This window comes from Rutidosis leptorrhynchoides, chromosome 2 (assembly GCF_046630445.1).
Source record: "Rutidosis leptorrhynchoides isolate AG116_Rl617_1_P2 chromosome 2, CSIRO_AGI_Rlap_v1, whole genome shotgun sequence".
Lineage (NCBI taxonomy): Eukaryota > Viridiplantae > Streptophyta > Magnoliopsida > Asterales > Asteraceae > Rutidosis > Rutidosis leptorrhynchoides.
In genome coordinates, this window is record NC_092334.1 from 95,838,270 (window position 1) to 95,858,313 (window position 20,044).

At 41.4% G+C, this 20,044-nt stretch overlaps 2 protein-coding genes across 2 annotated transcripts; both read left to right on the top strand.

Moving 5' to 3' along the window:
- Window positions 1-10,947: 10,947 nt before the first annotated feature.
- Window positions 10,948-12,105, top strand: LOC139891183 (ethylene-responsive transcription factor 3-like). The gene has a single exon (XM_071874133.1). It carries the CDS (start codon window positions 11,147-11,149, stop codon window positions 11,741-11,743), a length of 597 nt encoding a protein of 198 aa, XP_071730234.1. The 5' UTR covers window positions 10,948-11,146; the 3' UTR covers window positions 11,744-12,105.
- Window positions 12,106-18,494: 6,389 nt separating this feature from the next.
- LOC139888103 (uncharacterized) lies at window positions 18,495-18,920 on the top strand. Its single transcript, XM_071871137.1, has one exon. It carries the CDS (start codon window positions 18,495-18,497, stop codon window positions 18,918-18,920), a length of 426 nt encoding a protein of 141 aa, XP_071727238.1.
- The last annotated feature ends 1,124 nt before the right edge of the window (window positions 18,921-20,044 follow it).

The following is a 20,044-nucleotide window of genomic DNA, read 5'->3' on the forward strand; positions in this document are numbered from 1 at the left end:
CGCTCCCAGGTGAACTCGGGTCCTCTACGAGCATTCCATCAAACCTTAACAATTGGTATCTTGTTTTGCTTAAGTCTTTTAACCTCACGATCCATTATTTCGACGGGTTCTTCAATGAATTGAAGTTTTTCGTTGATTTGGATTTCATCTAATGGAATAGTGAGATCTTCTTTAGCAAAACATTTCTTCAAATTCGAGACGTGGAAAGTGTTATGTACAGCCGCGAGTTGTTGAGGTAACTCAAGTCGGTAAGCTACTGGTCCGACACGATCAATAATCTTGAATGGTCCAATATACCTTGGATTTAATTTCCCTCATTTACCAAATCGAACAACGCCTTTCCAAGGTGTAACTTTAAGCATGACCATCTCTCCAATTTCAAATTCTATATCTTTTCTTTTAATGTCAGCGTAGCTCTTTTGTCGACTTTGGGCGGTTTTCAACCGTTGTTGAATTTGGATGATCTTCTCGGTAGTTTCTTGTATAATCTCCGGACCCGTAATCTGTCTATCCACCACTTCACTCCAACAAATCGGAGACCTGCACTTTCTACCATAAAGTGCTTCAAACGGCGCCATCTCAATGCTTGAATGGTAGCTGTTGTTGTAGGAAAATTCTGCTAACGGTAGATGTCGATCCCAACTGTTTTCGAAATCAATAACACATGCTCGTAGCATGTCTTCAAGCGTTTGTATCGTCCTTTCGCTCTACCCATCAGTTTGTGGATGATAGGCAGTACTCATGTCTAGACGAGTTCCTAATGCTTGCTGTAATGTCTGCCAGAATCTTGAAATAAATCTGCCATCCCTATCAGAGATAATAGAGATTGGTATTCCATGTCTGGAGACGACTTCCTTCAAATACAGTCGTGCTAACTTCTCCATCTTGTCATATTCTCTTATTGGCAGGAAGTGTGCTGATTTGGTGAGACGATCAACTATTACCCAAATAGTATCAAAACCACTTGCAGTCCTTGGCAATTTAGTGATGAAATCCATGGTAATGTTTTCCCATTTCCATTCCGGGATTTCGGGTTGTTGAAGTAGACCTGATGGTTTCTGATGCTCAGCTTTGACCTTAGAACACGTCAAACATTCTCCTACGTATTAGCAACATCGGCTTTCATACCCGGCCACCAAAAATGTTTCTTGAGATCCTTGTACATCTTCCCCGTTCCAGGATGTATTGAGTATCTGGTTTTATGAGCTTCTCTAAGTACCATTTCTCTCATATCTCCAAATTTTGGTACCCAAATCCTTTCAGCCCTATACCGGGTTCTGTCTTCCCGAATATTAAGATGCTTCTCCGATCCTTTGGGTATTTCATCCTTTAAATTTCCCTCTTTTAAAACTCCTTGTTGCGCCTCCTTTATTTGAGTAGTAAGGTTATTATGAATCATTATATTCATAGATTTTACTCGAATGGGTTCTCTGTCCTTCCTGCTCAAGGCATCGGCTACCACATTTGCCTTCCCCGGGTGGTAACGAATCTCAAAGTCGTAATCATTCAATAATTCAATCCACCGACGCTGCCTCATATTCAGTTGTTTCTGATTAAATATGTGTTGAAGACTTTTGTGGTCGGTATATATAATACTTTTGACCCCATATAAGTAGTGCCTCCAAGTCTTTAATACAAAAACAACCGTGCCTAATTCCAAATCATGCGTCGTATAATTTTGTTCGTGAATCTTCAATTGTCTAGACGCATAAGCAATCACCTTCGTTCGTTGCATTAATACACAACCGAGACCTTGCTTTGATGCGTCACAATAAATCACAAAATCATCATTCCCTTCAGGCAATGACAATATAGGTGCCGTAGTTAGCTTTTTCTTCAATAACTGAAACGCTTTCTCTTGTTCATCATTCCATTCAAATTTCTTCCCTTTATGCGTTAATGCAGTCAAGGGTTTTGCTATTCTGGAAAAGTCTTGGATGAACCTTCTGTAGTAACCAGCTAGTCCTAAAAACTGGCGTATGTGTTTCGGAGTTTTCGGGGTTTCCCACTTTTCAACAGTTTCTATCTTTGCCGGATCCACCTTAATACCTTCTTTGTTCACTATGTGACCGAGGAATTGAACTTCTTCCAACCAAAATGCACACTTTGAAAACTTAGCGTACAATTCTTCCTTCCTCAATACTTCTAACACCTTTCTCAAATGTTCACCGTGTTCTTGGTCATTCTTTGAGTAAATAAGTATGTCATCAATGAAAATAATGACAAACTTGTCAAGGTATGGTCCACACACTTGGTTCATAAGGTCCATGAACACAGCTGGTGCATTAGTTAAACCAAACGGCATGACCATAAACTCGTAATGACCGTAACGTGTTCTGAAAGCAGTCTTTGGAATATCATCTTCTTTCACCCGCATTTGATGATACCCGGAACGTAAGTCAATCTTTGAATAAACAGACGAGCCTTGTAGTTGATCAAATAAGTCATCGATTCTCGGTAGTGGGTAGCGGTTCTTGATGGTAAGTTTGTTCAACTCTCGGTAGTCGATACACAACCTGAATGTACCATCTTTCTTCTTGACAAACAAAACAGGAGCTCCCCACGGTGATGTGCTTGGTTGAATGAAACCATGCTCTAAAAGTTCTTGTAATTGGCTTTGCAGTTCTTTCATCTCGCTGGGTGCGAGTCTGTAAGGAGCACGAGCTATTGGTGCAGCTCCTGGCACAAGATCTATTTGAAATTCAACTGATCGATGTGGGGGTAATCCCGGTAATTCTTTCGGAAATACATCGGGAAATTCTTTTGCAATGGGAACATCATTGATGCTCTTTTCTTTAGTTTGTACTTTCTCAACGTGTGCTAGAACAGCATAGCAACCTTTTCTTATTAGTTTTTGTGTCTTCAAATTACTAATAAGATGTAGCTTCGTGTTGCCCTTTTCTCCGTACACCATTAAGGGTTTTCCTTTTTCTCGTATAATGCGAATTGCATTTTTGTAACAAACGATCTCTGCTTTCACTTCTTTCAACCAGTCCATACCGATTATCACATCAAAACTCCCTAACTCTACTGGTATCAAATCAATCTTAAATGTTTCGCTAACCAGTTTAATTTCTCGATTCCGACATATATTATCTGCTGAAATTAATTTACCATTTGCTAATTCGAGTAAAAATTTACTATCCAAAGGCGTCAATGGACAACTTAATTTAGCACAAAAATCTCTACTCATATAGATTCTATCCGCACCCGAATCAAATAAAACGTAAGCAGATTTATTGTCAATAAGAAACGTACCCGTAACAAGCTCCGGGTCTTCCTGTGCCTCTACCGCATTAATATTGAAAACTCTTCCGCGGCCTTGTCCATTCGTGTTCTCCTGGTTCGGGCAATTTCTAATAATGTGGCCCGGTTTTCCACATTTATAACAAACTACATTGGCATAACTTGCTCCAACACTACTTGCTCCGCCATTACTCGTTCCGACACCATTTGTTCCTTTCGTTCTATTAACCCCTGGTCCGTAGACCTCACACTTCGCCGCGCTATGACCATTTCTTTTACACTTGTTGCAAAATTTGGTGCAGAACCCCGAGTGATACTTTTCACACCTTTGGCATAGCTGCTTCTGATAGTTGTTGTTGTTGCGGTTATTATTGTTGTTGGGATGATTATTGTAGTTGCTGTTGTTGTTGTTGTTATTGTTGTTGTTGGGCCGTTTGTTGTAGTTGCGATTGATGTTGCGATTGTTGGGATAATTGTTACGATTATTGTTGTAATTGCTGTTGTTGTTGTTTTGGTGATTCTTATCACCGTTTTCCTCCCACTTTCTTTTGACTTGCTTCATATTGGCCTCTTCAGCAGTCTGTTCTTTAATTCTTTCTTCAATCTGGTTCACTAGTTTGTGAGCCATTCTACATGCCTGTTGTATGGAGGCGGGCTCGTGTGAACTTATATCTTCTTGGATTCTTTCCGGTAATCCTTTCACAAACGCGTCGATCTTCTCTTCCTCATCTTCGAATGCTCCCGGACACAGTAGGCACAATTCTGTGAATCGTCTTTCGTACGTGGTAATATCAAATCCTTGGGTTCGTAACCCTCTAAGTTCTGTCTTGAGCTTATTGACCTCGGTTCTGGGACGGTACTTCTCGTTCATCAAGTGCTTGAATGCTGACCACGGTAGTGCGTACGCATCGTCTCGTCCCACTTGCTCTAGATAGGTATTCCACCATGTTAACGCAGAACCTGTGAAGGTATGCGTAGCGTACTTCACTTTGTCCTCTTCAGTACACTTACTTATGGCAAACACCGATTCGACCTTCTCGGTCCACCGTTTCAATCCGATCGGTCCTTCGGTTCCATCAAATTCCAAAGGTTTGCAGGCAGTGAATTCTTTGTAGGTGCATCCTACACGATTTCTTGTACTGCTAGATCCAAGGTTATTGTTGGTATGTAGCTCAGCCTGTACTGCGGCTATGTTTGAAGCTAGAAAAGTACGGAATTCCTCTTCATTCATATTCACGGTGTGTCGAGTAGTCGGTGCCATTTCCTTCAAAATAGTCAAATGGAACAAGTTAATCATACAGAATATTAAGAGTAGTTAATAGTATTTCGTAGCATAATATGAACTCATTTATAAAAGCTTTTTCTTCATATTAGCGTTTTATAAGTTTAAATTCGGGTAGTACCTACCCGTTAAGTTCATACTTAGTAGCTAATATACAATTCAACTACTACAATTCTATATGAAAAACTGATTATAATAATATTTCGCGTTCAAACTTTTACACAATATTTTACAAACTTACAATACCGCTTATTTTACATATAGCATGAAATATAGCACATAATAAATTTGATACAAGATGGTTGTGAAGATAATTCTAGCTAGTACACAAGCCGTTCAGCAAAGGCAATAAAGACACGTAATTCATACGTCCAGAAACAAGTCATGCATTCTGGTTTTACTAGGATTACTTCCCATCTTGGTCTTGTGGAACATAACCGTTATGGCCGTTGATAAGACAGCGTGTTGTAACGTCGTCAAAGGGTTGAGGGTTACGTAATGTCCAACAGTCCCGTAACAATCTAAAAACCTCATTTCTTACCCCAATTACCGACTCCGTCACTTGTGGAAATGTTTTGTTTAATAGTTGTAGCCCGATGTTCTTGTTCTCACTTTGGTGAGAAGCGAACATTACTAATCCGTAAGCATAACATGCTTCTTTATGTTGCATGTTAGCCGCTTTTTCTAAATCACGAAGTCCAATATTCGGATATATTGAGTCAAAATAATTTCTTAACCCATTGCGTAAAATAGCATTTGGGTTCCCCGCAATATATGCGTCAAAGTAAACACATCGTAACTTATGGATTTCCCAATGTGATATCCCCCATCTTTCGAACGAAAGCCTTTTATAAACCAAGGCATTCTTGGAACATTCTTCGAATGTCTTACAAACTGATCTCGCCTTAAATAGTTGTGCCGAAGAATTCTGACCGACTCTAGACAAGATTTCATCAAGGGTGAGCGCACATATAAAGTCAAAAAGTAGCTTGCGTGCAGCGTCAAAAACCAGTATAACTGTAGAGAATGATGTGCCTAAGAGCTCGCTATAAAGCAAAGTGTGCGCCCCAAACATCTACTGACATCATTCAAACATGGTCGTCGGAAAGAGGTAAGTTGCGTACAATAGCAACAAAGTTAAAAATTTTACCCTAAGAGAAATTAAAATTTATTCTCGGACATTATATCAACAGGAGGTTTATGGCATTTAAAACAACGACAATCGAACGAAGGGTGGGTTAAACACCATATAAACGAAAAACCTATGAAGATAGTCCGTGAAAAGATAAAGGGAAGTGAAAGAGAGTCAAAAGGAAAAAGGCCACGAAAGCAACATTGGGTTAAAGTACATGATGGCACTGCCATGTTAAAAGCGGTAAGGAAAAATAAAAATCCAAGAAGTGATTGCGTGGTGAATAACCCAGATAATATGGTTACTGGGAAATGCAACAAAAAGGGGCACAAGGGCTTGAAAGTAAACTGACAGGATGCGCCTTGCATGCGTAAAAATAAAAGGCGCAAAAAAGCAAAAGATAGCAACAGTAGGATTGATCACCCAGACATCTGTTGAAATTTTGTTATGTTTCTATTTCTGTCATTTGAATTATTTTACATAATAAATTGATTTATGCAATTTAAGCCCATAATTCGTGCACTTTTACATTTTCCTTAAGCTGCACAGGGACACACTCCGAGTCCCAAGTGGCATAGTTTAGTTTGGTTACTAATACTATCTTTAATAGTAACAGTAGTAAAACATTGGTTTGTTTCAAACGCTTGTATACCGCGCAAGACGGAGACTTGCAAAGTCATGACTATAAAATACAAGTTTGGTTACTTGTTCATATCACGGACATTGGATTGTCCGGAAGACTCTTGAAATAAGCATTGGGTTGCTTATATAGACGGATTTGATATTGGTTTATCAATGCGTATAAATAATTTAAAACTCAAGAGTATAATATGTATAAGCATTGGTTTGCTTTGATAATATGTAAGAATAAAAAGATCATGCGTATATAGAAGGGTCGCTCCCGTCATATGCGAATGACATTTATTCCCATGCTGTAATGCTCATACGAATGCAAATACGCCGCTTATAAATTTGCAAACAAATATGAAACGCATATAGCAAAATATATTCGTACAAGATAAGTAGAGCACTATTTATATCAAAATGCCTTCAGCAAACAGAAAATCTCTTATACTCCAACCTCGTATAAGAAAAGGCAGATACCTATAAAGGATAGAATTCTACTTTTCCGCATATCGTTTAAAATAATTATTTCCTACTAATATACTAGGGGTGGCTTAATTGGAAGGTGCCCTACACTAAGGAGAATATACAATCCTCGCCCGCAGCGATCAAACGTATATTCCGCTTTTAAAACAGAAATAAATAAATATAGATATAGGGATGCGACACCCTTAAACTGCCGGGCCCATCCCTCGCCGGCGAAAAACAACAATCACTGCCCCTCCAACCCACCGCCTGCCAACCTATGCAAGCATATCGTCAACCACTTGACGGGATGAAAAGTTCCGATTTTCAGCCAATTCCTCCAGACGAGGAATCCTTAAACTTGCTAAAGCCGCACAGGCTTCCGTACACTTTCCGTCAGCATCCTCCACAAGCTCATCTGAAATGGGTGTCGGAATAATATCCGGCACAACAAGGTTTGACTTCACAACATCCCAAAAGCGCGATCGCTCAAGAGCACGTGCAGCAACTATAGCCTTACCAAACGGAATGCGAATACTCGAACAAGCCATAATATGCTTCGCAATCTCAGGAAGACCGGACCTTAGGGTTAAGTATTCAGATTTGAGGCTCGAGTATTCAGCTTTGAGGCTTGAGCATTCAGCTTGGAGGCTTGAGCACTTAGTCTTCAGATCATCACGCTCGTTAACAACTGTTTGGTGCTCCGCATTCAACTCCTCAAGCTGTTCTTTAAACTAGAAGTTTTCCGATGATGCAGTACCAAGTTGTAGGGACAGATGATTCACTTGCGACTCAAGATCAGCACGAACAGTTTCAGAACGCTTGATTTCATTCAATAAACGCTGGCACTCACCCTCAAGATGAGTATTCCTACCTTCCACTTTTAAACGGGCAGCAACCTCCTGATGAAGCTGTTCAGAAATCTGTTGTTTCTCAGCATCAAGCTTGGAAAACTCCCTTTGCTCACGCGATAGATGTTTATGACCAAGAATTATGAAATTAGACTTTTGTTTCAGACGGCTAATATCTTTGGCAAGATTGAACATCGTGGCCTGCGTATCAACAAAAAGATCTTGCTCAGGAGAAAGATGCTCAAACTTCGCAGCAAGACTGGAAGGAGCGCATGCACCAAGATGCGTAAACTGCTGAGTAAAATTGGGGACATGTATCTTAAAAAACTCCTCAAAATAATCCAGATCCATGTCAGGGGATAAAGAAAAGCTGGTCGGAATATGTTGAGTCGAGCACGCTTGTTGCGACTGGTATCAAGTGAAGGGGCATCCGAATACAGGTCGGTGCGCCTTTGGAAAGGTGGAAGCTTGCAGGAAAGATTTGGATCTACAGCTGATTGATGAAGAACGGGGGAATTTGGAACAGTCTGGGACACTTGGGTTTCTAGAGCAGGGGCACGGTTGTCAGACTGCACCTCTTTGTCAATTTCAATCGGATTGCTAACATCTGCAACATAAGGAATTACAATAAAATATATCTATAATAATAATGAATGCAAAATAGAAATGTTCTAAAACAAAGCATACAAGGCGCTTACCTATGATTGGCCTTTTTCCGGCCGCTTTCGAAGTTTCAACAACCGGGGATCGCTGAATTTCAACAAAGGAAGACACGTCGGTTTCTCTCTCTTGACGTATACTGGTTGTCCTGCGCTTCGAAGTAGCAGGAGCAGTTGGATTAGTTGAAGCCTTGATAATTTCTGGGTGCACATCAGAGTCAGTATCATGCAGATCTTTCTGTCCATAAGCAACGCCATCGGACGTCTTCAACAGCATGAACTCGTTCAAGTTCATCTCTGCAAATACATGAATACATACAAATATGAGAAGAATGGAATTAAACATACACCCTATGTAATGCAATTAAAAAAGGGATATACCCTTCTTGTTCTTAATTATAAAGGACGCTTATCAGAACGCGCCCAGTGGGTTGAAATGCAGCCGATAACTAAGGGACATTGGGATAAACGCGAGATGGAAGCTGAAGGTTAAGGCAAGACTTATAAAATTTGTCTTCCTCAATAGGAATTGGCAGAGGTTTATTTTTCTCCCCCTTCTTGCCAGAATACCAGACGAGAATGCTATTAAACTCTTCAGAAATACAAGTAGCTTTAACAAAGAAAAATGATTTTTTCCACGCCCCCTTCACACCCTGTTTTGGAGTAACACAAAATTTGGCAACATTATCAAAAGAATACCAACTCTCATCACTCATCGAGGCACGAAACAGGTTGGTAAAAATGGACAAAGAAGGTTTGCGACCATTGGCACGACACCACATTTCAAAAATAGAAATACGATTGGCACCATAAGGGTGCAATTGACTAATACCAATTGAGTAATGACGGAGAACGTCCATGAAAAAAGGGGTAGGAGGAATACGGGTGTTTCCGAGCTCCAACACTTTGTCATAAACAGTAATCATGTGCTCCGACGGCTGGTTCGCCCGTTGGTCGCTGGCAGGGGCAATCGGAGAATATTTTTCAATTAAGAAATTGTTCGATGATACGGCGAATTTCTGCTTCGGTAATAGAAGATTCTATATCCTTCACGTTCTTATCAGAAGACATGATGAATGGATGCAAGATTTAAAGCGTAAAAAAAGGAAAATGAAGAAAAGAAAGCACGGACCTTTGGGTAAATACGAACGGAAAAGCAAATGGCTGCCGAAAAAAGAGCAAAATTTGAAATAAGAGAGGAGCGTGCAAAACCCAAAAAGGGTGAATTATCTATTTATAGGCAAAGCAAATTTTAAAATAGCACGGTCAAATTCTGAGCGTACACGTGTATCAATCTGCAATATAGATGATTGACAAAATCGGCGTACGATAGCAACTCGAGGCGGTTACATATGTTTTCATCATTATGTCTAGGATGAATAGTGACAGCTATCACCTCGGGTACATGAATTACAGTCGAAAGGACGATTTTTCAACTATACGGATATTTAGCATTTAATGCAAACGGCGGTTGATTACATATACACGCATATAATGTCCTATGTGTATTGCCAATACGTTTAAATACACAGTCCTATGATCCGAGGTAATCATTGGGCATTATACGGTGCTTTTATTTTATTTTAAATTAGTTCGACGCTATACACTTATTGGCATTGTATATAGCATCGAATTGGGGGGACTTAATGATACGCATATCCGCAAGATTGTGCATATTGCACATCCAAATCCCTAAACCGCTCATAAACTGCCATGTAAGGCATATGGCACGGGTATAGCCGCACCTTGTGCGCCTATACCATCTGATGCGAGTTTCGTATACTTGAATAAGGGTCCGGTACATTCTAGAAGAATGTACGATATAATTAATTCGGATTCTTTTTTTTAAATAACGAAAGTTAGTTGGGATAAGATTATATTTAATTAGGGAAGAGATTCTACTGAAACCCTAATTCATGAGCCTATAAATACATAGCTCATAAACCCTAATATATATATTCATTCGTTTACTCATACGTAAACCACAGCATACAAATCTCCATCGTACGAATAAAGCTTCTTACGATCTTAAAGACTTTCAGGTATGTCTCGAACTATAAAACCTTCATGTCTTTGGGCCACTCAACCTCGTATGCTAGGTTGTTGGTGGACTCTCAAATCGGCCACCCTGTCGAAATCGAAACGATACCGATATGGGTTATCCACGACTAAGTGTCGGAGGTTCGAATATTATTAGTCCTTAAACCCCTTTATGCACTCAAGCGTAAGTTCACCTTGATCCCGTGAAAATATGCTTGATCAACCACGGAAGTTTACCCCGCAATGACTTCAAATCACCCGCAAAGCGGGTAATCACTTTCTGCTCGCAAAGTAGGTCGAAAACTCGGGTATACCCAAAAGTGCAAAAAGAAAAGATCATCGGTTTATCTGTTTCAATCAAAGTAGTATGTTTTCAATGTTTGTTCATGATAATAATCAGTTGATTAGTAGACTACAACGCAATTGCAAATACATTAACGATGTAGAAACATATCACATCATATTGCATATATTATTATATATAAAAAAACATGTGGTCCATGTTACAGGTCCGATTGGGTTGGACCGATTGGGTTGACCCAATCCTAATTCTTAACACACTAGGGCATTATGGTCATAAACCACACCTCGATTATTTCCCATCACAAATATTTTTATTTTTAAATAAAAAAGCAAGTCAAATTGGGGAAAGAGGGCAGAACCTCCCCAATTAGGGTTCATATCACAACGACTCATTGAAAACCCCAAAACGTAAACCCTAAAATCAATCAAAACACTATTTGTGTTCATCATCCACATCAATTACAAATCTAAACAATAAAAGTTTCAAAATTTCAATCACCTATCTATACCTTTATTTTCTTCAATTCAATTCATTCAATCCGCCATGCGAGGCGGCCGAACTGTAGCTCCGGCGACTATAAAACACACATCAGCGACTGAAATTAAGTTCAGAGGTGTGAGAAAACGACCATGGGGTAAATACGTAGCAGAAATTAGAGATCCGTTTAAAAAAGCTAGGGTTTGGCTCGGTACCTTCGATTCAGCTGTAGATGCTGCACGTGCTTACGATACCGCAGCTCTTAATCTCCGTGGAAATAAAGCCAAAACTAATTTTCCGCCAACTTTTCCTCATCCAAACCCTAACGTCCGTCACCATCCGTTTTTCGATCAACAAACGGAGTATCAATCTGTCGTACAACAAAGACCTACTTGTAGTAGTTTAAGCAGTACCGTTGAGAATTTTAGTGGACCACGTCCGGAGGTTGCGGTGGCACGTGTACAACACGCGCCGGTACAGATAGATGAATGTTGCGATTACTGTGACTCTTCATCGTCTGTTGTTGTTAATGAAGAAGGTGATAATGAAACTGCAGATATTGTTTCTTCATTGTTTCCGAAAACGGTGCTTTTGTTTGATTTGAATTTGCCACCTCCACCTGCAGACGATGATGAACTTAAGTTCACAGAGCTCTGTCTTTGAAGATGAACAATGAGTATTTGATATCGCGATTTCTATGCATTGCGTTTCATTTGCAGTTGACATGATTAAAGAAAATAACGAAAACTAGTTGGTGTATTGTTGTTAAAATTGATCATGTATGTTTGTGTCTAATGTTGTTATTGTGATTCTTGTAATACTGATTCATGTCATGAAATACCAAAAGCTGTAAGGCTTAATGAGGTTTGCTTCATTCTGGCCTGTAAACTTGATTAATTGGTTTCTATGTTTGCTATTTGTTGTGCTAGTGGTAGAAATTATAGTTATGTTCATGCTGTAAAGATGCATTGGTCTACATTTCTTATGCTTGTTGATTGTTGATGTCGATTTTTATCTCACTAATTGTCATAGTAGCAACTTGAAAGTTGATACATATCTTAAAGTTTGCTCAATTGTAACGTACATTGTACAATATTATTCATTGTTCGTGGTGTTGATCTGATGGGTGTCTCACAACTGTTACAGAGTATGTCCTTTGTTATGTACTAGCATATAAATCTGGATAGTGGGTGACTGGGTGTGTTTGATTGAGAGGATCAGGTATCGAAGTATGAATTTGGTTACGAATGAAATGGTTAATGGGTTTGCTATTCAGACATGGGTATCAAACCGACAAAAACAGGTGGAGTATAAACAGATGGGTCATGATTCATATCAATATATTATTCCTTTATCTAAAAGATAGAGGGGGTAATTAATAGTAACCCACCCACGGTCTTATTCAGAATCAAGGTTTATGATCCGTGGTGTAGGGGACTAGTCTGGCTACAACTTCCCATTACACAGATAAATCAAATATATGGGTTGAGGTCTTGATTAATCTTGGGCTCACGGCTTACAAGTTCAAGTTTTGTTCTTAAATGTTACTACCACGAATGAACCACCAATTCATTGCTAAATCTAATTCAAAGTATTTCATCTACAAAATATGGTATTTGGAAATATGATTTGTAACTTGTAAGAGCCATAAACGTACTTCTAGTTTAACATCAAGGACTAAATGTACTCTAGGTAACTATAAATTCGCAGTACAAATCATCTTCAATGTTACGTGTTTTAGCATTGACCATCTCAATAAAATGCTCAAAAGACTTTTCCGTTACATACAAGTTACAACCTACGAGTGCTTAGTAGTTGCTGATAAGATTTAACGGGCCAGCCCGTGGACTAACTAGAACCCAAATGTATGTCTTTCACAAAATATCAAGGACTAACAATCATTGGTACCAATTTTCCCTATCTTTTTTTCTAGAAAAGATAAAAAGGGTCAACTCCACCAGTAAACTACACTATTCACGTATGTCTGCCGCATTGGTTATAACTCCTGAATTGCTTGGTGTGTCCCTATGGTTTCATCTCAAAGTTCAGACAAATTATGTGAATCCAGATATATTAGACCTCTCCTAACGCAGCGCGATCGAAGCAAAATTGCCACCATAGCGCCACTATAGGATGTGATAGGCCGGAAAAATCGAGTGGCGTGATTAATGATACCGCAACCCGCATGCGCATTCTATACGTATGCGGGCAATCACTAGCGTGCGTACGTATGTACTTTATATGCGGTATGCGGTAGCGTATTGAATGTCTTTGTTCTCGGAATGGCGGTTACTTGGCCATCAAGCCTAAATATCTTTTCCATAATTATATCCGAGATTCGGGGAGTTTGTTATGGAAAAAATTATCATGACCTTGGATGATTCTAGAATTAGGGTTTGCCTAAATATACTAACCCTAATTATCATTCCAGGGACATCACATTTACGTGGCTCACAATACGTAATCATTATCATCATTCATCGAAGGTTAACAGGTTAGTCACTCTCGACGGTTTCCTACAACCTTATTCGGGCCTTCGATCGACGACCGTCATCGAAGGTGGACGTAATCACCTAGCCACCCCGCCGACATCATCTTGTCGGCCAGGGTTATTTACGGTAGCCGGGCCGGAGAGCTAAGTTCTAAGATCCTTAAACCTCTTTTAAACGTATTGAACATGCATATTAAACTCTCGGAAAATATATGCACGATCAAGTGGTGCTTTCATTGAGAGCTGAACTAATTCAAGACGTGTTTAATTGTTTTTTCTTTTAAAGTTTTGAATTATAAAGCTCATTACTCACAAAATTCTCGAATTTCTTGTTTTTTTTTTTTTTTTTTTTAACAGAATCATGACTTTCGGGGAATCATCAGAACGTACTCAAACGGACAACCAGAACACGCCGTCTGGTAATCAGCAGATACAAGCTATGACTACGGGGGCGGAATACACGCCTTACCCTCCACCCGTATCCGGAGAACCTTTCCAAAGGTATAAGCCGATATTCCCGGATGGAATTACACCGCCAAGGGCAAATTCGCCGGTTACCACCACGTGGCTAGATTTTTCTGCAGTGGATCCAAGAGTTATCTTTGCAGGTACTAGCGGCGAAACTGTAGGCCCGCATGTAGTATGCTGCGGCCAGGTGCCTATTTACAACACCACGGTTTCAATCCCTCTGCAGACGCAGGGTTGTTTGCAGAATTCGTCGTTTACACCACTGCAGCATTGGCAGCCGCCGCGCCCAATTGCACAGTTTCTAACCCCTGTGGATGCGCAGACATTACTTAATAGTTGGGGATTCGGTGTCATTCCAGACGCCAATTCTCAATGGACGCCGATAACCGCAGAATAGCAAAGCACTGCACATACGGTTGGACTCATAACGGCATATCCTCAGGTCTCGCAGGCATCTGCGCCACAGGTTTCGGCACCTTTTCAGCCACGTGTATACTTTGCGCCGTCAAGCCTGCCTTCTTTTCCAACGCAGCAGCCTTGGTTATATCCGCAGACGCCGGGGCAACCTTGGCAAAATATTCAGGGGCAGGCGAATCTCGCAAGCCAATTTATGCAAGCGGCACCTCCTGACATGGTCCACTTATTTTTGCAACCTGATTTTGTTCAGGATATGATGAAGCGTTTCTTCGCATGACTCAAAGGGGATCCTGTTAAACCACCCTTTGAGCTACCAACCACTTTTGATAAGTTTCCTCCGCATATAACCGCGTATCCATTTCCATCAGCACCAAAGATACCTCACACGTTAGGTACCTACAATGGCTTGACTGATCCAGATGATTTCCTGCAGCGTTTCGAAGGCGCAATGCGCACCCAAGGGTGGGTTGATCCGGTTGCATGTTAGATATTTCCCATGACGTTGCAGGGCCTTGCGCGCGAATGGTTCAATAAACTTCCAGCAGGTAGCATATCCGGGTTTATGGATTTGCGGACAAAGTTCTTGTTGCAGTATCAAAATCAAAGGCTGCGCAAATACACTCATATCGAGTGTCATGATATCGTACAGAAGCCCAAGGAATCTTTGGGCGAATTTCTCACGAGATATACTAATGAGTGCTTGCGCATACCGGACTTAAAACCGGAGCATCAAATTTCTGGACTCATACATGGTATAAGTACGGAGCGCCATCCAATGCTGGTCAGGCGCCTACGCCACACGGTGCCAACAACTTATGCTGTAGCGCTTAATGAATGTCATGATTATATGCGGAGTGGCGAAGATAATGATATTCCCACAGCTTGCTCACGCAACGAAAGTAAAGACGATGATGATCGTTCGCGTGATCAAAACCGCGGATACCCTAGTGGTGGTCCTATAAGAAATGATAAAGGGCGAACAAGTAGTGGTTTTCGAAACAATAATCAGCGCGACATTAATAATCAGAACTATGCGCTGCTCAAAAGTCTATCCAAAACACCAAAAGAGATTCTGGCTACCGAACCAGTGTGTGCAACCTTCGCGGTTCCAACCCCGCTGACAGAATTTGGCAAGCGGGATAAAACAAAATACTGCAAGTTCCATGACGATCACGGCCATGACACCAATCGGTGTAAAAATTTAATGAGCGAGTGCTAGAAGCGCTACGCGCAGGAAAATTAGATCACTTCAAGCCGCCAAAGAAAGATAAGGGAAAGGCCGCGGAAGAGAGTTCAAAAGCTAAAACATTCGCATGGCAAAAAGCAGATAAAGCTAAAAGCGCCGATGTAACCATCAATATGGTTGACGCGGAAAGAGTCGGTCAACGAAGAAAGTGCAATGATTACCAGGATTGGGAACTCATTCCAATTTCATTCCCTCCTGTAATGTCAATCGACACAGCTAACGAACCTGTCATCGTCAAGTGTCGCATTCCTGATCACGGTATACAGATCAAACCCATGCATGTTGATACCGGAAGTGGTGTCGACATTATGTACGAACATTGCTATCGTTTTCTTCACGCAGAAGTCAAAGCGCAATTACGCCAGCCCGATATTACGCTATCAGGATTCTCCGGGGAAAGCTCGTGGCCGCTTGGCCGCATAGAGCTTGTAGTGGAGCTTGCGGATGACAAGAATCCGCAGTTGGTTAGAAGCGAGTTAATTGACTTTTATGTGGTCCGTTCGACTTCGCGCTACAATGCGCTTCTGGGGAGAAATTTCATACGGCATTTTAACATTATACCCTCAGTAGTGCATGGCTTGATCAAGTTTCCTACCATGGGTGGAATTGCTACAATTGTGTCACATCAAGCAACCGAGTTATGTGGTTCAGTTGTGCATGTAAGCATTCCCAGCATAGGAGAACAGCTTAAAAGCATTGCAGTCATAGCTAACCGCGTGCATCCGGACAAGTGAATCAAAATTGGCGCGAGCTTGTCAGCCGAAACTAAAGCTAAATTGCACGGTATATTGTCCGTTAACGCAGATGTTTTCGCATGGCAAGAATCAGACATGACAGGGGTCCCGCGGGACATTGCGGAACATAAGTTGAATGTTAATCTGTCACTTACACCTGTTAGCCAGAAGAAGCGGCACATGGCCCTTGAGCGCAGTGATTGGTTATGTGCAGAAGTTGATAACCTAGTCAGAGCAAACATTTTGCGGGAATTGCTGTACCAGACATGGGTTGCTAACCCTGTGTTGGTGAAAAAGGCTGATGGTAACTGGCAGATATGCGTTGATTTTAAGGACATTAACAAAGCGTGTCCTAAAGATAACTACCCTCTCTCGGAGATTGACTGGAAGGTAGAATCGTTATCAGGTTTTCGATATAAATGTTTCCTGGATGCGTATAAGGGTTATCACCAAGTCCTCATGGCTGCGGAAGATGAGGACAAAACTGCTTTTCATACGCCGCAGGGTATTTATTGTTATACTAAGATGCCCTTTGGATTAAAGAACGCAGGAGCTACCTATCAGCGCGTAATTGACGCAGCCTTCAAGCACCAAATTTAGTAGAAATCTTGAAGCGTATGTCGACGATTTGGTAGTTAAAAGTTACACCGAAGAAGAAATGCTTGCGGACATCCTAGAAACATTTGCGTCTTTACGCAGGATCAATATGAAGCTTAACCCGCTCAAATGTAGTTTTGGGGAAGAGGAAGGCAAATTTCTAGGTCATGTGGTGACAGCACGTGGAATCAAGGCAAATCCCAAAAAGATAGAGGCCATTGATAGTTTGCCATCCCCAAGAACAAAGAAAGACGTGCAGAGTCTAACCAGGAAGCTCGCAGCGATTACACGGTTTCTGTCAAAAGTCTCAGAGAGGCAGCTGCCATTCTTCAATACTTTGAAGAATTGTTTAAAGAAAAAAAACTTCGTATGGACTCAGGAAGCAGAATCAGCTTTTCAAGAAATGAAAAAGCTACTTGCTGAATTACCAACACTCACTGCGCCAGTGTCAGGAGAAACGCTTACGCTGTACCTTGCGGCATCAAAAGAAGCTATTAGCTCGGTTCTTATCGCGGACCGCGGAAAGGTAATCCATTATTTTTATTTTATTTACATATGAATTATTTATTTCGTAATACTGAGGTTTTCTCAGACGCAAATGCCGGTCTACTTCGTAAGCAAGACGCTGACAGTAAACGAAGTAAACTATTCACCAATGGAGAAACTAGTGTATGCGCTGGTCCATACAGCGCGACGTTTGCGTCGGTATTTTCAAGCACATCCAATTGTGGTTCTAACTTATCAGCCAATCAAACAGGTTGGTAAATACCTAATTTGCTAGGCAATGTCCGGGTTTAACCGTATTGACTAACGCAATCATTTTTCTTTCAGGTGCTATATAAGCCTGATATTTCTGGCCGAATGGCTAAATGGGCAGTTGAGTTAGGAGAACACGAAATAAATTTTTCTTCACAAAGCACGGTTAAGGGTCAGATACTTGCGGATTACCTAGCAGAGTTACCCGCAGACGTTGAGGCATCGGCCGAACATCAGGATATGCCGGCACCAATTTTAACACCATGAGAGTTATACACCGACGGTGCTTGCGGCGCCTCTGGTGCGGGCACAGGCATAATTTTAACTGGCCCGGATGGCGAAGAGCATACATATGCGCTGCGGTTTAATTTTTCTGTTACAAATAACGAAGCAGAATACGAAGCTTTGTTAGCGGGTATGCGGATTGCGCATAAATTAAATGTTAAAGTGTTGCACGCTTATGTAGATTCAAAGTTGTTATGCAGCAAAGTTAGTGGATATTTCAAAGCGTATGACATAGCCATGCAGCAATATCTGTCGCTTGTTCATAACCTCGCTGACCAGTTTGAGGCTTTTCAAATTTCCCATGTAATGCGAGGACAAAACAAGAAGGCGGATGCGCTTAGCAAATTGGCTGCGTTGGCCTTTGATCATCTGGGGAAAAGAGTTCTCATAGAAGAATTACACGCGAAATCCATTATTATGATGCCTTTAGTGGCACCTGTTGAGGAATCCAGCTCAACGTGGATGACGCCCATCATTGCTTTCCTGCGGGATGACGCATTACCCGAAGACTCTGTCGAAGCAAAGAAAGTTCGTACCAAGGCACCAATGTACGCCCTGGAGGGTGACGTCCTGTATCGAAAGAATTATTTAGGGCCAGATTTGAGGTGCATTGGTCCAAACGAAGCAGAGGAGGTTATACGCGAAGTGCATGAGGGTGCGTGCGCTCTTCACTCAGGGCACAGATCCATTGTGTCAAAGATTATGCGGTTGGGCTATTATTGGCCTACCATGTACGCAGATACCGCACGCATAGTTAAACACTGTGAGTCCTGCCATATTCATGCACCTATTAGCAGAGCACCTGCGCATCCAATGATTCCAGTCTCCTTACCATGGCCATTCTGAAAATGGGCAATTGACATAGTCGGACCATTTCCAAAAGGCCGAGGTAATATAACCATTTATTTTCTACCATATGCTACTTACATCAGTATCTTACGCATACTCTGCACTCGCAGGAAACATCAAGTTCTTGATTGTTGCAATTGACTATTTCACAAAGTGGGTGGAAGCAAGGCCGCTGGCAACAATTTCAGGAAAGAGAGTACGGAATTTTGTATGGGAAGACATTGTCTGTCGATTCAGCATACCAAACGAAATTGTTAGCGATAATGGAACGCAGTTTGCGGGGGATCCTTTTCGAAGTTGGTGCGCAGGGCTTAATATTAAGCAAACTTTCACGTCCGTCGCGCATCCACAAGCGAATGGCCAGTGCGAAGTCACCAACCGGGATATAGTAGCTGGAATTAAGGCTAGATTAGGCCACGGTCGTATCGGTTGGGTGGACGAACTACCAAAAGTATTATGGGCGCATAGAACAACACCTAAAGCAAGCACTGGTGAGACTCCGTTCAGTTTGGTATATGGATCGGAGGCTGTTGTACCCGCAGAGATTGGGGTACCAACGTTCTGCGGCGATTAATGAAGCTAATAATAAACAGAAAATTGCAAAGTACTATAATCAGCGTATGCGTTCGCGCTTTTATAAGTGCGGGGACCTAGTTTGCGTCAGAATAACGCGAGTCATGCGGAAGATACTGGGAAATTGGGCCCCCGTTGGGAAGGTCCATACAAGGTAGTAGGAACAAACAACACCGGGGCATACCATCTCACGACGCTAGATGGAAAACCTGTGAAGCGCACTTGGCACGCGACGTTGTTGAAAAAATGTTACATGTAGCTGGATGGACCTGATCACTCCAATATATTTTAGCGCATTATTTTTTCTCTATGTAATTTCCGTCCGTTTGGATGTGTCGCGGTTGTAATCATAATTAATGCAAATTAAAATATATACTCGCGCATACTTTATATTTATGTTTCTTTTTGTATGCATTTCCTGCCTACTTAAGGGGTGTCCTCTAGCCCCGAGCGCGGCAGAAGCCTGTTTGGTTACAAGGCTAGACAAACGGCAGGTAAAGGGAATTGGGTTTCCCCTAACCAAGCGCCACGCAGACTAGATGGCTGCC